This window comes from Gymnogyps californianus, chromosome 2 (assembly GCF_018139145.2).
Source record: "Gymnogyps californianus isolate 813 chromosome 2, ASM1813914v2, whole genome shotgun sequence".
In the NCBI taxonomy this organism is placed as follows: domain Eukaryota; kingdom Metazoa; phylum Chordata; class Aves; order Accipitriformes; family Cathartidae; genus Gymnogyps; species Gymnogyps californianus.
In genome coordinates this window covers 90,754,343-90,772,268 of record NC_059472.1, presented here as the reverse complement: position 1 = coordinate 90,772,268, position 17,926 = coordinate 90,754,343, and the positions used below count along the sequence as shown (strand labels likewise).

Genomic DNA, 17,926 nt, shown 5'->3' with positions numbered 1-17,926 from the left:
TCACATTAATATCGTACAGTAACGTATCACTAGCTACTTTCCAAATTCTCCTTTAAAGTTGTTGGCCTTTCTTTGCATCTTCACACACAGCACTACTATCAGCATGTGGCAGGTATTACCAATAATATCTTTAAAAAGTATTTGTAACAGAAGAAAACATTCTACAGGCTAGGATTGCTGATCTAAGTATAACTTCACTATGAGGCCATTCAGTCTGCTAAGATATTACACAGATATATAACAGATGGTGAAGCTCCTGCACTAGGCTGTATTTTTCCCACTTCATAAAATTTTTTATTTCTAAGAATTAACGGAAACTGAGGCCAGCCTTCTTGAGCTATTATTGGCTATTAGTGGAAATCAATTCTTCAGAAACCTTTAGGAAGTCCAACTGAGGATTGCTTTGCTTTCTCAAAAGCTTCTTTTAAGAAGTAGAGAGAAATAATGAGAGATGAAATAAAAACTTTTTTTGTGATAATCAGGTGTCTCAAGCATAGAAATGGGTGGAAAAAGGAAGCATTACTTAAGGATTTGCTAAGGGAGACCAATATGAAGAAAACATTTAAGAGAAATCAGAAAAAACTGTATTTTTTTTCACAATTTATGTTGTGTATTAGGGCAACAAAGTATTTCATTGCAAGACTCTCACTGGATTACATAAAGCTATGTCACTGGGCACAAAGAAGCCATTTTGCCTGCAACACTGGCTGTAAATACAGATAAAAAAAATCCTAAAGGATACCATTTAGTTCTCCTTTATTCTGCTGGCAATCATTTTGTAAATATTCATGAACTACATATTTCTTTTGCATAGATAAGCTGATATTTGTAATTAGTTAAATATCTGATAAGGGTTCATGTCAGACTGATTTCTTTCATAGGAATGAAGTAGGAGCAGAGGGAGGAAAGGAAGTAGTAAGATGTTTTCCCAAAAAGGGAAAAACAGAACAAAGAAAAAAGTAATGAAAAGTCAAGACAAATCTTCCTATGCTGGAATCTGCCTTTAAAAAAAAAAATCCTCTCTGTCAACTCAGCAACATTAAAGAAAGAAAATTCACAACATGACAAAGGTTCCCTGAATTTCCTTCTCTGTACTTGCTATATATGAAAATACAACAAAAAGAACAGGTGGATTAGAAAAAAAGGCTTGGGGACATAAACTTAAATCATTATTGTACAGACAGTGTGCTATAAAAATCTAAAGTTTACACATGGATTCTGCAACTTATGTTTATGTAGTAACCTTAAATACACACAAACCCCAAGTAAATGTGGACTATGGACTATTTCCTGAAATTCTTCCTTTGCAGTTAATAGCGATTTGAGATTACTTAAGTTTATAAAAACTCCACATATCAGAAATTAATCATTTACCTTCTATTTGTGGTACTTCTCCCTGAAGTTTAGCCTTGCTTGTGAAAGGTGCATTCTGTAGCACCAGTGCAAACAGCGAAGGAATCAATGACTGCAAAGCAGACAGATACATGTGGAGCTTATGTTCATCCAAGCCATGTTCTCCTTCCTGAAACAAAGAGGACATTTACTTAAAGTTTTTGGTTTGGATGATGTGTTGCTTAGGCATGTATTCCCTGGCAAGAGAACAACACATCTGTGATGAGCTTCTACACAGAGACACCAATTATATAGTAATTTATCCTAACCACAAGCTTACTTTGTGTCACCATCCAAATCTCCCTGTCACCCTTAAGTCACTTCTACTCAAAAGATTCAAGCACAATAGCCTTTGCCATTTAGTAGTTCATGTCGATGAACATACTGATATTCTGAAAGGACATTTTTCAGCGCATTTTGGAAATGTGAATCCTTGGTCTCAGAGACCAATGCATCTAAAAAAACTGAATAAACTAGTCGCCTGTACTCTGAAAACAAGCATCTTGGTTAAGTGTCTTAGATCATTATGAGATACCCTGTTTTCCAGAACTTTCCAGATATCTACCAACGTGTGCAGACAAACTGGCTCATAATTGCAAACAACGTAACTAAACCATTCAATTCTACTTTTTTTGTTTAATAAATATTGCACTTTATTAAAAACTACGCTATGTGACACTTAAAAACAATTTAAATATAGGGCAAATGCACTCAGAATAACACATATCATCTGGTCACAGCCCCAAGCAAATGTTTTCTGAACTGCACTTTTATTATTTGGCTAGAAAGCAAAATATTGTTAAAGAAGAATATGTTTGGTTTTGGGGGTTTTGGTGTTGTTTTTTTTCCTTCTTCCGAAGGACAGGTAAAAGTTATGAAGTTACAACAAAAATCTCCAGAAAATTTTTCCCCCATAGAACATTAAGTAGCAATTATTTACATTTTTGTATTTTTTTTTTAAAAAGCCTACATATGTAATAAAGATACAAAGAAAATTCTCAAATGTAGAAACAGCTGAACACACACCCTGAGCAATTTTTCAATTTTATGAAGCAGTGTAGGTATAAGATGGAACTGTAAATTTCCCAGTTCTGTTGTCCAGGCAGCGTAAGCAGGTAAAAATACCTGATGTGTTGCACTAACTACACGTTCTGAAGGGTCTCCTAAAGCTGAAAGCAGCAGTTCAAAGCCCTGGCAAAAGACAATGAAGAATGTAATTATTTTCCTAAAATTTATGCTAAAGTTTCCCCCTCAAAACATGCAGACTAGAAAAAGATTGTAATCTATTTTTAAAACTTTACACTAATAAAAATAAAACAAGATAGTACATGGAGGCCTTTGAAGAGATATTCCCACCACATCTACAAAGGGAAACAGTAGGTGGTTCAACGATCCTGCTAGTATTTCTATACAGACAAGTTATCAGAATCAATACACATTTTGCCACTCTGCCTTCAAAAACTCAGACAGGATTAGAAGTTCTTAATTTTCACTTATCTGAAATATTATTAGGCAGTATTAAGTTGAACTACAAGTAGGCTTTGTTGTAGTAGACAAATCTCTGCTAGCAAGTGATATCAAATTGGCTAATAGCATCGGGTGGACAATGCAGTGGTATGTTCTTGAAGGCAAATTATGAATTATTAGAGAAGCTTCTGTATAAGGCTTATACCGGAGGTTCTAATGATACTTGTAAGTACATGTTTTATTTTTGGTCTTGGTGATACAATAAAATCAGCATTCATATAAACCATCAAAATTTTTAAAACTATCTGGAAAGATTTAATAAAAATACATGAAATTACACATCCCCCTATTCATGAAATAACTATAGAAGACATTTTATACATACAGAACCCAAACCAAATTATACCTGTTGATATTTGTCTGGATCATCAATATATCCCATAATGATGCCAAGGCTTTTGATTACAGCTTCTCGTACCAGATCTGCCTTATCTTCCATTAGCATTTGCTGCAGCATGGAAAGTACTAACGAACTACGAATTTCTTTCTGTTTGTAAACAAGAAACATACTTGTTAAATCCAATGAAAGAAGAAATGTGGGTTTATATCAATTTTTATAAATAATTTGCACTTCCATTAGTGCTCACAAACAAAATCCGTTCCTCCAACCATAGATCGCTTTATGAATATTACACATTCAGTTTTCACAACAGAAGATGAATGAATATAAAATGTCAGTAGCCTCATTAGAGAGCCTTTTGTCCTACTAAGCACAGAACTCGGGTCCTTTAATTCATATGGAACCAAAAATAACTAACAGCAAAAAACCTACTATAGGCCTAGACTTGAAACAGAATCTTTAGTCACTGCATTGCTAAATTGGAGAAGTGTTTTTTTAATTTGGGTTATTTTCCTCTTTCTCTGAAGCTTCAAATTCTAGTTTGCCACTGGCTTAATTTTGCTGCTTCTTCTGACTGGCAGCACTCTTCATGTAACATTCCACAGTGTCTGAAGCACTCTATTATTGGGTGCCAATTATTTGTTCAGAGATTATTTCCTTAACTGGTCCTAACTATCTTTACTGAAACAAAGATGATTTTTTCAGAACATACTGTTTTTAAAGACATTTTATAGCTAGATTGACCTGTATTTCTTTATAATAAGCTATATCCTCCTTAATGTGATTTATTGAGTCTCACGTGTGTGACAAAGTAGAAGACAATGTGACTGTCTATGCATAACATACACACTTGGGAATATTTAAAATTATAAAGGATGTTTACATTATGAACAGATTTTCACCTTGCTTTCACTAGCAAAGTATTTAGAGTCAGTATGAATACTTACTGGAAGGTAAGGTGCTAGAGCTCCACAGGATTCTGCTACCAGTAGCCGTCTCTCTGGGTATTTGTGGTTGATCTGGTAAAAAGAAACAGAATGGCTATTTGCTTTGCAGTAACCATTATTCAAAATGTGGTTAGAATGAACTGTAACGGAGGGATATGTCTGCACCTCTTAGATAAACATTGACTGTGCCCATAGAAGTTGCATATGGGTCCTAAGCAGCCTCAAATTCTTGCACTGAGGCATAAAGGCAAGGCAGATACAGTCTTCTCTAGCTGTCCTATACAATAAAGCTTATAATAAGAGAACAATCAGAGAAGCATGTATGTATATGCAGTAAAAAGAATGGTGGAAAGCAGCGTATGGGCTGCTGTACTCTAAAGAATATGAATAACTTCTGAGCTGGCATGTCATGAAATAGTTTGCCTTGTGTAGCCCTTCAGGAGCACCGTTCCTCTAAGAACTACACAAGTGCCCTCTAGTGTTCTGAGCCAATCAGTGTAGCATAGCTGCCTAGGTCTTGCTGAGCAATCGAGGTCAAAAGAAGACACACGTACTAAGCCAAAAGGTACGTGCATGCTATTGAAGTTCTACTCTCAAGTCCAGCATAAACATGTCATGCCTCTAAAATGTGACTGAAAACGGCTCCTATTCCCAAGAACCTCTTGATCCTGTGCTACCTCCCCTTTCCACTCAAAGGGCGTTCGAAAATTGTGCCTTACAAATTTAATATTGACACTTCGGAACCAAGTTTGCGTCCTGGTGGAGTCAGCCTTAACGACCAGTGTAATGGTTGTACAATGAAACATGTGATATGTTTCAATATACTTTGTGAATAAAAAATTTTAGGGTAAAATGGTGAGAGGGAAATCTGAATAGTTTGATCCTTTTACATAAAACAGGATATGCATGTGGCGCAACCATTTCTTTCTCTCTTGCTATGCAGGGTACAGCCTTGGTAAGACAACCATCTTACCACAGAAAAGACCAAGGTACTCACTGCCTTCTTTGTCTCAGTCTTTACTGGGGAGACTTGCCTTCAGTAGTCCGAGGTCCCTAAAACCCATGTGAAAGTCTGGAGCAAGGAAGACTTACCTTTGGTAGAGAATTATCAGGTTAGGAAACATTTAAACGAATTGGACATACACTAGTCTGTGGGCCCTGATGGGGATGCACCCACGAGTGCTGAGGGAGCTGGCTGATGTCATTGCAAGACCACTCTTGACAATCAACGAAATATTGTGGCAATGGAGGAGGTTCCTGAGGACTGGAAGAAAGCAAATGTCACTGCTATCTTCAGGAAGGGCAAGACATAGGATCCAGTGAAACACAGGCCAGTCTGCCTCACATCAGTTCCTGGGAAGGTGTTGGAGCAATTAATCCTGGAAAGCATTTCCAAACATATGAAGAACAAGAAGGTGGTTGGGAATAGTCAGCAATGTATTTATATAGGAAAAACCATGCATGACCAACCTGATAGCTTTCCAAGATGACTGGCTCAGTGAACAAGGGGAGAGCAGTGAATATTGTTTATCTTGACTTCAGCAAGACTTTTGATACTGTTTCCCGTAACATCCTCATTCACAAACTGATGAAGTCTGGGCTAGGTAAGGACAGTGAGGTGGATGGAAAACTGGCTGAACTAATCACAGGATCAAAGAGTTGCAGCTGGGGGCCAGTCCCCAGTGGTGCACCCCAAGGGTTGACTCTGGGGCCAACAACGAAGACGTATAACATCTTCATTAATGACCTGGATGACAAGACAGAATGCACCTCAACAGGTATGCAGACGACACAAAACCGGAAAGAGTGGTTGATACACTGAGATGGGTGTACTGCCATTCAGAAGCACCTCAGCAGGCTGGAGAAACAGGCAGACAGGACTCTTACGAAGTTCAAGAAAGGGAAGTGCAAAGTCCTGAACCTGAGCAGAAATAACTCCCATGCACCAGGACAGACTGGGGGCCAAATGGCTGGAAAGCAGCTTAGCAGAGAAAGACCTGGAGGGTCTGACAGATACCAAGCAGAGCCAGCAATGCACTCCTTGCAGCAAGGAAAACCAATGGTATCCTGGGCAGCACTAGGATAAGCATCACCAGCAAGTAAGGAAAGTGATTATCTGTTTTTACTCAGCACTGGTGAGACCACATCTGGAGTGCTGTGTACAGCTCTGGGTTTCCCAGCTAGAGAGACAAAGACATATTGGAGCAAGTCCAGCGGAGAGACATGAAGATGATTAAGAGACAGGAGTATCTCATATATGGGGGGAGGCTGAGAGAGCTGGGATTGTTTGGTCTTGAGAAGAGAGAGCTCAGGAGGGATCTTATCCATATATATAAATATCTGTACCTATCTGCAGAGAGTTAGAGAACACAGAGGTGCCCAATGAAAGGACAAGAGGAAATGAAATACAGGAAATTCTGTTTTACTGGGAGGGTGGCCAAACTTGGAACACGTTGTCCAGAGATGTTTTGGAGCCTCCATCCTTGGACATATTAAAAACCAGACTGGACTTGGTCTTGAGCAACCTGCTCTAGTTGACACTGTTTCAAGCAGGGGGCTTGGACTACAAGATGTTCAAAGGTTCCTTCCAGCCTCAGCCATTCTGTGATTCTCTCAATTCTACTGGCTTAGGAGAAACTACAGATGAAGACATAGTAATAAACCAACTTTGGACAACTTCTTACCTCAACGTTATTTCCACAGCACACTGAAGAATAGTACCTGACTACTGATGTAGTATTAAGGTCTTCAACTTTCTCACTGTTCTGATCTGAAATCACCAAGAACTCTCTCAAGAATGAAGTGTGGCAAAGATCATTTGAAAGGGACTCAAATGAACAAATCATGAGCCTCAGGACTAAACTGAAGTCTCAAGCATGCGAGAACACTGAGTGTGTCTATCATTATTTTGCATTCGTTCATCAGTAGGGCACCTGTAATATTTTTTGGAAGTACAGAGATTTCATAGATGAGAAACATTATGTGGATGCAACAGGCTGCTTTAATACCTATAGTACCTTTGACTTACATGCCATCTTTCCAAATGCAAATTCCCTACTGGTAACAGAGATACACTTTGCCTTCTGGAGCTCTGCCTACCTGAGGGAAACAGCAAAGACTAGTTTCAACTGGTTTAGGTGGACTGGCAAGGCAATACAAATATCACCCCTGATATTGCAAAGACATACTGACACACTGGAGGAAAAAAGACTCAGGTTTCCACAAGGTTTGTGTTCAGGGAAGATTATTAGCCCTTGGAAACTTAAACATAACTGTAAAATGTTTATTAGCATTTCTTTTCTTTTTGTCTTTAATAAGCAGTAGTACAATTTTGGAAGCCAATTAATTGGTCACTAGTCCTGAGGGAACTTTTAGCATTCACGGAGCCTTGATCTAAACTCAGATGAGCCAGCTACCAAATTCTACCTGCGAAGAGCAGGTAGAAAGATCACAAAGACTAGCCTGATAACTCCAGCATGTGTGGATGAAAATGCTGAATCTTCTGAGGGCCCAGCCCTTTGCATCTGTAAATAGATTTTGGTTGGAGACCAACTGCATGAATGCTTTCATGATTAAAGCATCTACTGAGAAAAGGTAGAAAATTATGTGTATTTTTGAGTTCCTTCTACAAACTCAGTCTTGTTACGATGAGATTCAGCTGGTATTTTGCCGGAGAAAAGAATGACCTGGTTTCAGTACTGCAAAGAAAGTCTGGCAAACTGCATTAAATAAATGCATGATGACATATGGCTTGGCAGCCTGATATGCTGTACTGTTACAGTTGGACTTGTTTCTCTTTTGCATCAGCAATTAGCAAGAAACTGGTATGATGAAGATGTGCTCTCACTGAGGTGAGACTTTTTTTAAACACCGTTTAAATTTCATGAGAAGGACTAAGAAAACAAAATGTGGTTTATTTTGTGTTCAACTACTATTGCCATGAGTCCTTCATTTAATCAATAGATCCATCAGTCATACATATAAGCACAAATGCTCATATGATACATATTTCTACTGTCAGAAAGCATTAAGACTACTAAAGCTTGGACTTTATTGTAAAACACAGATGACCGTGTCATGCAACAAACAGCAGACAATTATCAGACCAGAAAGACTGTGCCATCAAAGCAAGCATTACCACTCTGTCATGGCTTAGTTATTCACTGTCTTTTAGGCAATGATGAACTCCCTTTTCTTCATCATGGTAGGAAAATACCATGCATTTTCACCGGAACTCATGTTGTTCTGTTTCTATGCCTCAGATGAAACAGTAAGAGCATTTCCGTTTGGTAGTTCAGTTATTTCTATTAATTTAGAATATCTGTGGAAAAGGTCACTGTGATTCTAGAAGTCACATGTAACTTCAGGCTGCTCTTACAGGTGTAAAATCATGCCCATCTACAGGGGACTTATTTCTGACTACTTTGATCTCTAATTTTGTGTTTAAGACTTTAAACTAGCTGAAGTGTGGACACTGCTCCAGGGACTTAATACAATATAAAAACCAGCAAATGAAATCTTTGAATGAAAATGGATTTCCAACAGCCTGGAAATTACAGTATGAATTATAAAGGCACCTACCTAGCAACAGGTTAGGCAACACTGATGATGAACATGCGCATATCTACATTTCAATACAACAAACATATGCAGGTATATGCAGGTAACTAGAATCTCCAGACAGTCTTCCACAAATTTGCTGCTTCTGAGTTCTTTTTGATGTTATATAAAAGTATATATAATGAGGACAAAGAACAGCCAAATACCTTTCTGAAAAGTACTTTGAACTGCCATTCATTGAAAAACAAACCCAAAACAACCTCCCCTCAAACAAAACTCAACATTTATGAATTTTTAACTAATTTTCCAGTGTAAAGCACAAAATAATTAGTTACCTGTTCCCAACACTGTGGTAAAAGCTCTGCTTCTACACGTGTTGGTCCAACGTGTCGGGCAAATGCCACACACCCAGTCAGTATCATCTGTCTGAAAACATAAATTTAAAGCTTTAATCTGTTTATAAAGTTCTATGATATACAGAATATATTCTTTAAATTAGGAAAAGTAGATGCTGTTAGGCAACAGGTAATTGTCTACAGTCAAAATTTCACACCATACACACTGACTTAAAGGCTAAATCTTAAACTGAAAGCCACTATTGTCCCTGCTCATTGCAGGGGCGGGCTGGACTAGATGACCTTTAAAGGTCCCTTCCAACCCAAACTATTCTATGATTCTATCTTGTTTTCTATTTAATATGCCTTTTGCAGAAACTTGCAGATCCCAAACTCCATGAACCAGAGCCTGGGAATCTCTGATTTGGGAATCTCTCATTTCCTAATGTCTGAGATTGGGAATCTCTGACTAAATCTCTCATTTAATTCTTTTTACTGAATACTATGATTCATCATGCAGTAAAAGGATCTAAATTACTTAATACTATCATACTATCAGTATTTTAGTCAAGTACACATACTGCTTTTATTTAGAAGCATTCGTGAGGTTTAATGAACTTCGTTCAAAACAAGTAACTCAATTATTTTATGACATGGTTTTGCAACACTAACATGCAAGTTACTGTCATCTCTCCCAAAATACCGGACTTTACTCTTGTCAGAAATCTTCTAAAGCCCATTATAAAAGGGAAGCAATTAATCAATCAGTAATATCTACGATCACCCAAGTAATTTGTATTTATATTCTTGCATTTTTTAACTTTCCTCAGAGTTTGCAAGAAATCACTGTCATTCCATCAATTTCATAGGCACAGAGATATATTTAAAATTTCAATAAAATTGTACTTAACTGTCATTTGTGATATTTTAACTTCTATTTAATGAGTGTTTATCTTGCTAAGATTTTTTACTTCTAACTATTTCTCCTGTTAATAGGATTGGAATGATACCAACTTTGCATGCAATTCACTGGTTGTATTTACTTTTAGTGCCTACATCAACACTTAAATAACCAGTTTCAAACAGTAACACGTGGACATGAGACACTCATTTTATTACCCCCCAGTAAGATTAGGACACCATTGAGAATTTGTTCATTTTTACTTTGTGGAAAGTAAGCCAGAATTAATTTGTTACTGTTTTAGTGTCATGTCTAAACTCTTAAATATTTACTCCAGCTAATAGTATGCCCTTAAGGTTGAAAGGTAGAGATTCTGCTGGTTATTTCTTAACCAGTTATACAATATAGTCCATCAAAAAAAAGACTCATTCACTTTCTCAATCTTTTCAAGGACAAATAGTCTATTAAAAAGATTATTTTTTTTCCCCCAGCATTCTGTAGGCCAACAATCAGAGCAAGCTCTTTGGTTTTGTGTTGTTTGTTCCCCCCCCCCCCCCCCCCCCCCCCCCCCCGCCTCTCTACCACGTACAGAGAACTAGACCTTTGATCAAGGTAAAAAGGTTGGGGGAAAACAAAAATGCAATGATTAGACAAGACTCAAGAAATCAACAGCTGGTATGTGATAGCAATATGGAGACAAAAGCCTGTGGTAATTCTGAGTTCTACAACAAACAAAACAGTTATTTGAATGCCTGTCTTTGGTTCTACAGACTGTACCTAATCACAGAACTGCACAAGAGAACATACTTTTATAAGATATTAAAAAAGCAAATAGCAGAATACAGTAATCACTTGAGATCTTCTGCATTTGAAATGGGGAAAACCAAAATATGTAATTTTTTTTTTTTTTAAAGCAAACCTTCTCCATAAAGTTCCATGAAATCTCAAAATTAACTCAGATTTCCTTTTACCTTGCCTATAAAGTACGGAACTTTAAGATATTGCAAAAATATTAAAAAATGTTTTAAATATTTTACTGTAACTATCTTAAAAACATATGACAGCAGTCGGTATTTCAGGGGAAGGAAAGGTTGTAAGGATCTCAACAACAGGCCACTGAAACAAAAAATGTTAACACTAAGCTGTTGCAAAAATTGTAGTCTAGGCTGGATATGGGAAAAACTTCTTTCTACTTATTGTCATAATGATCTCTTTTGTTAACAAGATGCTGGGAATACTTCCCTCAAAGAGCTCTCTCCAGGTTATGCAGTTATGATCACTTAGGCAAAAACATAAAGCAAATCAGTATGATTCAGCAGAGCACTAGTTTGCTTCATCAGTACAGAAACCAAAGTGAAATCAAGAATCAGACTAGAGGAATAAGGCAGAAGTTAGAGTAGAACAGACATAATTTAACACTTCCAAGCTCTTTCTAGAGGTTTTAGAAAGTGACTGCACGTGCTGGTAAGCAATTCAATCTTATATTACACAGTTCAAGGTTCTTCTGTCACTCCTAAAGGTTATATTAAAAATTTACTTACTAGAGTTTTCCTTAATATGTCAGCAAGTTATGTGTGTTCTGTAAGAGGTGGTATCATATGACTGATGAAAAGTCATACTAGATACACTAAGCTTAATGTATTTTAGCTTCTTTTCATTAAGAGTGCTGCTTCTGGGTACACTACTTGGAAATCTTCAAGAGTTCACATTTTGAACTATGTTTTAACCTTGTCCTAAAAGACCTCAACATTAATCTGACTTCTTGATGGCTCCTTAGCTTCCAAAACCAACATAATTGTCCAAAAAGAAGTTTAAGTAAAGCTAACACATTCTCTAACACTTCCTTTGCAGAAGAGAATTTGATACATTTTGAAAAGTTAACTACTACATTAATAAGCAAAGCCTTGAGGATAAAAGTGGCCTTGTTAAATAGAATGTTAGTATACAAGACTATGGCAATATGCCATATCTGCACGCACCAAAAAGCCTCTCACATGGGCAAGAAGTATAATACAGGCTTTCTGCATAATTGTTAACATATTTACAAGGTCAAATATTTAAAGTAAAATACCTATTTTAATGGGTTCATTATTAGAAATGCAATGCCACATTTCATCTCTTGCATTTAATGAATTAAAAAAGTCAACTTGTTATCAACTGTTACTTTAATGTGTAATGTAGGCCTGCACAGTATAGCAGAAAGTAAACATATAACCTATGAGATAATTAATACCATTGTCCTGGTGACTAAATCTGAATGTCTTTGCTTACTTCATATCGCATAAGACTGCTAAAATATTATTTAAACTTATTCAGATAAAAACTAGCATGCATAATACACTTCCCTACAAATATATAAGTATAAAAAACCAACCGAAATTCTGAATAAGTATTTTCTATCTAATTTGTATTCAGAATCTCTTTTATTTGATGGAATTTTACTTATTCTTCAGTCAGGTGTTATGCCACCTTTAAAACAGATTATGATTTTTATGTGTGTAAATGTATAGTATGTATATACATGTGTTGTCCTGGAGGTTATGGCAGAATATTCTTCCCAAATTTCTGATGAAAATAAGTTATTTTTAGATATAAATCTCTAACTCACAAAAAAGAATGAACAACTTCAAGGAAAAAGCTGCTTGGATTTTCTTCTTTCTTAGCTGCTGGAAAATACACACCTAACTGCAGCTAAACAGCCCTATGAAAAATCTACTTGATAGCCCAACAGTCCTGTGACAAATTAACTACAGGAGACTACAAGCGAGATTTAACTTCCTTCCCCCCCAAACACAAAATAATTTTAGCTTCTCAGTTTGCATGGGACACTCAAAACATTTTAGATAATAGCAGGCGTTTCAGAAGCAGATTTCTAATGAATCTGAAGTAGAACAAGGGCTGTATCTTTTTGTAATTTCAGTCTGCATGGTGCCACTGTGCTACGAGTTGCTTTTATTTATTTATTTATGCGTTTTTTGTCTCCAAAGCCATCTCTTTCAATTGTACCTCATCTCTAAATTTTACCATGGGAACAATTTAGAAAGACACCAGAACACTTCAGTTTCAGAGAATCTTCAAAAGATATGCTTTCCACCTATTTCATAAAGCCTATTTTGTCTGAAGACACAATGATAGACACAGATGCTTTACAAAACATCTCTAATAAAAATAATGGAAGAGCCACAGATCAAATATGAAAAATCTTTCCACAGTTAGAGAAGGAAACATACCAGCTAGGGTACTGTCTTTCAACCTTAAGGATATTCTTATCAACATTGGTACAAACAAAGTCAGATTTCCTGAATACCAAGGAAGAACTAAATTTATAAAACAAAATAAAAAGTATACTTTGTTTCAAAGTCTTAACCAAAATAAAACAAAGCTCTTAGCACTTGTCAGAACTAGATCACTGCTTCAGTCTTCTGAATCTTTTTATTGCTACCATAGTACTGAACCATAAGTAGGAAGAGTACTATTTTCTCATGCTATCTTCCCCAACGAAACATGGTAGTTAACTTACAAATATACAGATCACTAAGACACACAGAGACAGAGGTTTAAAAAAGCTGTTTTGATTTCTACATCAACCATTGCTAAGAATTATAATCTTAAAGCTCATTTTAACAAAGCGTTTCAGTTCATCTTTAAACAAAAAAGGAACTGAAATGTTACCTTGCAGCTTACCAAGCACATTCTTACATTTCAGTAACTAGAAAGTACAGGTCATGGAAATGGAAAGTCCTGAAGTCCACATAAATTTGTCAACACTATACCAGCAAAATATCAGCTTAAGTGAAACTTGGTTAAAATCATCCAATAATATCCAGTTTCTATTAGTTCTGCTTCTTTGACAAAGAAAAAAAAGTTCCTTCTTGTCCCGCAACACACAAACACACCTTTGCTCATCATCTGGTCGTTTGATCAAATTGAACAGTATGTGCAGAAGCTGATCTCTCTCTTTGGGTTCAGGATGGAGGCAGGCTGTACACAGTATGAGTGGGATCAATTCCTAAAAAGTTGTGGGTAGGAGAAAACCAAACAAAGTAAAAATGCTTTGGGCATATATTCATTAAAAGCAAAAGAAACTAAGAAGATAAATCTAGCCACATAACATCAAAACAGTTGGAGAAGATGTTTTAGAGTCTTGATCTCTTATTAAGTGACCTGAAAAAAGTGAAGGTCTACAAAAGTTAGAATTATTTTCCTGCTAGGAAAGATCAGGGGAGAACCGGCACATGAAATAAAAAGCTCTGCCAAGATTACAATTAACATATGCAGGTCACCTGTAACCAGAATTAGAGGACAGTCATGGTTTAAATTGTCTTCACTACCTACTGAATTGAAGCAAGCTCCCCAGACATCTATGGAACAAAGCTCCTATGGAAAAAGCTATTTCCGATGCCATGGAGTTAAAGATTAAAATTTCCAATTAAGCATGCACACTGTTTTGTGCACAAGTTTGAATAAGCACTGAGAAACATACATTGGTAAAGGTGACTGCAGACAGATATCCTCTATTTTGTGTTGACTGAGAACTATATGATTTTTTTAAAGGTTTGTTGGGGTTTTTTTCCCAATAAAGAGGCAATATCTGAAGCTGAATTTTCTTTTTAGAGCAATTCAATTCCCTTAAGGAACAAACTACCAAGAAAATACTGTGTAAAACGTTAAACGAAAGAAAATATAAGGCTGTTCACAATAGTGAAGACCTCCTCCTTTCTAAATATGCCTTCAAAGCTCATGGTATTCATTCCCAGAAGAAACAAATGTTTCTAAAACACGAACTGGAAGTCCCTTTCCTTGACCCTTGACATAAGCCTTTACTCCAACCGAGTTTGGAAGCCACACAATTTCTAGGTGATTTAATATCTTAGGGACAGAAACATCACATTGGGAGGTCGGGGGAAAAGAACAAGACAAACCTAGGTGTCTGCAGAAAAAACATGGGCAAGTAATCTGGAGACTTCCTCTCCCACCTGCCACATACTTTTGAGCCTCTTTCAGCAGACAAGCTTTTTGTGAATTAATAAGCTCTGACTAACAAGCAGATGACAGTGGGAAACACTTCTAAAGTTACTAGGAAAGATTATACAAAACATGGAAAAATCTATAGTTATTTGTAATAACTTTGCAGGGAGGTGCCAATTTCTTCTCACAGACATTCAAAGTGACCTATTCATGATGTTCTTGAGAGTAAGCCTATTAAACAAGGTGGACATGTGGAAACAACATTAAAGACACCCTCACGGCTCAACTTGTATTTTCCTAAACAGCAAGTGCAATGTTTATTTTAAACATAGAACAATACTCTACTTCAGAGCGTTGTCTAAGCTAGTCAACTCCTGATAAGCTTTTGTTTTTATTTTACAAGAATTCTACTCAGCATGCCATTTTTCCCCCCTGAAGATGACCGAGACCCATCCTAAAACGTATTTTAACATTCTGGAAGATATTTTGGCAATATTTAACCCAATTATGGTACAGATTAGGGAATTTATTATGAGACAGAGGAATGAATGTGGAAATATACCACCCACCGCTTAAAAAAATCTGAAAGTACAGAAAGAGAAATGAGAAATAAATTTGAACAGTTTGGACATTTCTATTTCTCAATATTTTAAAGTGAGCCAGTTTTGGTTTTTTTTTTTTAAATAAGTGTAGCACAATGCAAAATAATGTGAATTGAAAACCTGTACTAAATAAACTTTACAAATTGCACTGCATGAAGAGCTAAAAAACTTTCTTCAGCTGAAAGCTCCTTTCCCTCTAGAATTTGCATGTTAGATTTTATTTTTTGTACACTTAACATTCAGTTTTTGCCCATTCGAAGTTCTGAGAAGGTAGGGGGCTTAACCTATTTAACTTTTTGTTTTGTACTTCACAGAAGCATTTTCTCTCCTGCAAACACTGCTTTAACTCAAAAAGATTTGAAAAAATATTATTAAAAAAACCAACCCTGCCACTCTAATTACCACTACTTATACACTAAGCTAAGATCTTTAAAAGGAAGAAATCAGATTGCCATTTGTAGATACACAACATAATTACTAACTTCACCATAAAGGATGTAGCTCATGGAAAAACCCTTAGTCAAAAAAACCCTGTGTTACTTTACTGAGATCTAACTTTCTGAAATCTACCCTAAGTTCACATTATCCAACTGGTCTTGCAATTATTCTTAAGTACTCCTTATAAAGAATTTTCTAAAAAGGAATATAACCCATGAAATGGGACGTGTATTTTTTATGATCTGGGGTTTTTGTTTCATCTGTTGAAATCATCACACTGACTTCACTTTCCTAGCATGTTTGAGTACCTACTCAAAAATCTCAATTGTTCACTCAGAACTACTGCTAGGTTTCAAAACAGTGCCATGAGCTTTTTTTTTTAAAGCTTCTTTTCAAATTTAAGGAAGTTAAAGTTGTCTTTCTCCAGCTGAGTCTGTATGAAAGGAAAACACCTCCGAATAGTCACCTAGATACTACTACCTTGTGTGTGAAAGGCTAATGAGTAACCTAACACCAATGACATGGGGCAGATACAAGGCTGGTTCTTTACCTTGCAGAAAGCTGGTTATTATAGCTGACGGAATTAGCTGTATTTTCTTGTCCATTGGTCACATTCTTTCATGCATACTATGGGAGAAGAGAGTGTTCTCTGCATCGCTGCATCAGTGCTTCTACAGTTCCTTCTATTAAGGGGAGTGGAGAAACAGTGAGAAGTCTTGAACAGTGTTTTATGTGCTCCCTATAGACTTAATGGACAGGAAGGTAAAACTGGAGGCGATAAGGACTTTCTGTGGGACAAGAACAAAACTGCTCTCATAAACGGACAAAACAGGTCAAGTGAAGTCTCCCAAAGACTTTAAAGGGGACAGATTCTTCTCAGGATATTCAGGATGATTAAGAACAAAAAACAACCTACAAGCAGGTTCGAGCTCATTCCTTCCTGTTGCTAAGGGCCATAGATGTAGACTTGTTTAATCTCAGATTTTTCATTCTCAAAAACAGCAGAGAAGTGCTGTAGAAAGCAGTTATTTTCCAATAAGATGCAATAATATTAGCATTTGGCTGTTTAAATTCAAGAGGAAAGCTCGTAACAGCGTTATGGAGACTGTATATAATTATTAATAATCAAGGAGAGGACTTCCAGTGCTATTTGGAACACTCTGCCTTCCTTGGGAAGGAATACCACTTGTGCTGACAGTCATAAAGCAAGAACATAAATAAAAAAAAAAAAACCCAAACCCAAAAACAACCACCCTCCCTCTATTTAATTTGGGATCCTTCCTAAACGTCCTGTTCATCCCCAAGTTCCTCCTTTCCCTTTTGCCTCTGACTTAGGAAAACTGATTAGTTCATGCTGGTATTAGTCAACAATACCAGGAGTGACTTTCAGAACTGCGATAACATTTTCCCGTTAGGTGCCAAGCAGACTGCCATTATAACGTTGTCAGCACTTGCAACTTGATGAAATAAAACATCATGTGTCAGAGGTCTCACCTCCACTACTGAAAAGGCAAGTTCGTATCTGAGGCAGTTTATATCTGTGAGCTACCCAGATGCAGAATAGGGAGAAAACAGTTATTTTGTTTTTACTGTGAGATAAGCTACATACTGGCGAACGACGGACAAGGCTATGAAGCTGACCTAACACATTGCACAGGAGAACTGAAACAGCCCATCTTCTCTCTGTTCTACTTCTGTGTAACTGTCCACATAAGTGTCTCCAAAGAAAAACTCACTTTTTTTTCCACCATAGTACCTTTGGACAACTTCTCCCTAACTTATAACAACATGTTCTGCTATCTTTGAACAGGATTCACTATTTGAGCTGATTCAAGTTCTCAATAAAGGCAACATTTACATGGGCATATGGAGCAGCTCTTCATTATGGTCAAAAGAAGGTGGCTTTTTAATGGTAA

General features: G+C 36.7%; 1 protein-coding gene across 2 annotated transcripts in view; it reads right to left on the bottom strand.

The window, feature by feature from the left end:
* Window positions 1-17,926, bottom strand: part of RELCH (RAB11 binding and LisH domain, coiled-coil and HEAT repeat containing) — an 86,776-nt gene that overhangs the window by 27,754 nt on the left and 41,096 nt on the right. For both annotated transcript variants that reach the window (XM_050891445.1, XM_050891444.1), the window contains 6 exons: window positions 13,899-14,011; window positions 9,102-9,192; window positions 4,207-4,278; window positions 3,266-3,406; window positions 2,419-2,583; window positions 1,375-1,522 (listed from right to left, as the gene is read on the bottom strand). In XM_050891445.1, coding sequence (XP_050747402.1) covers window positions 1,375-1,522; window positions 2,419-2,583; window positions 3,266-3,406; window positions 4,207-4,278; window positions 9,102-9,192; window positions 13,899-14,011 — 730 coding nt within the window. The remainder of the gene's footprint in view (window positions 1-1,374; window positions 1,523-2,418; window positions 2,584-3,265; window positions 3,407-4,206; window positions 4,279-9,101; window positions 9,193-13,898; window positions 14,012-17,926) is intronic.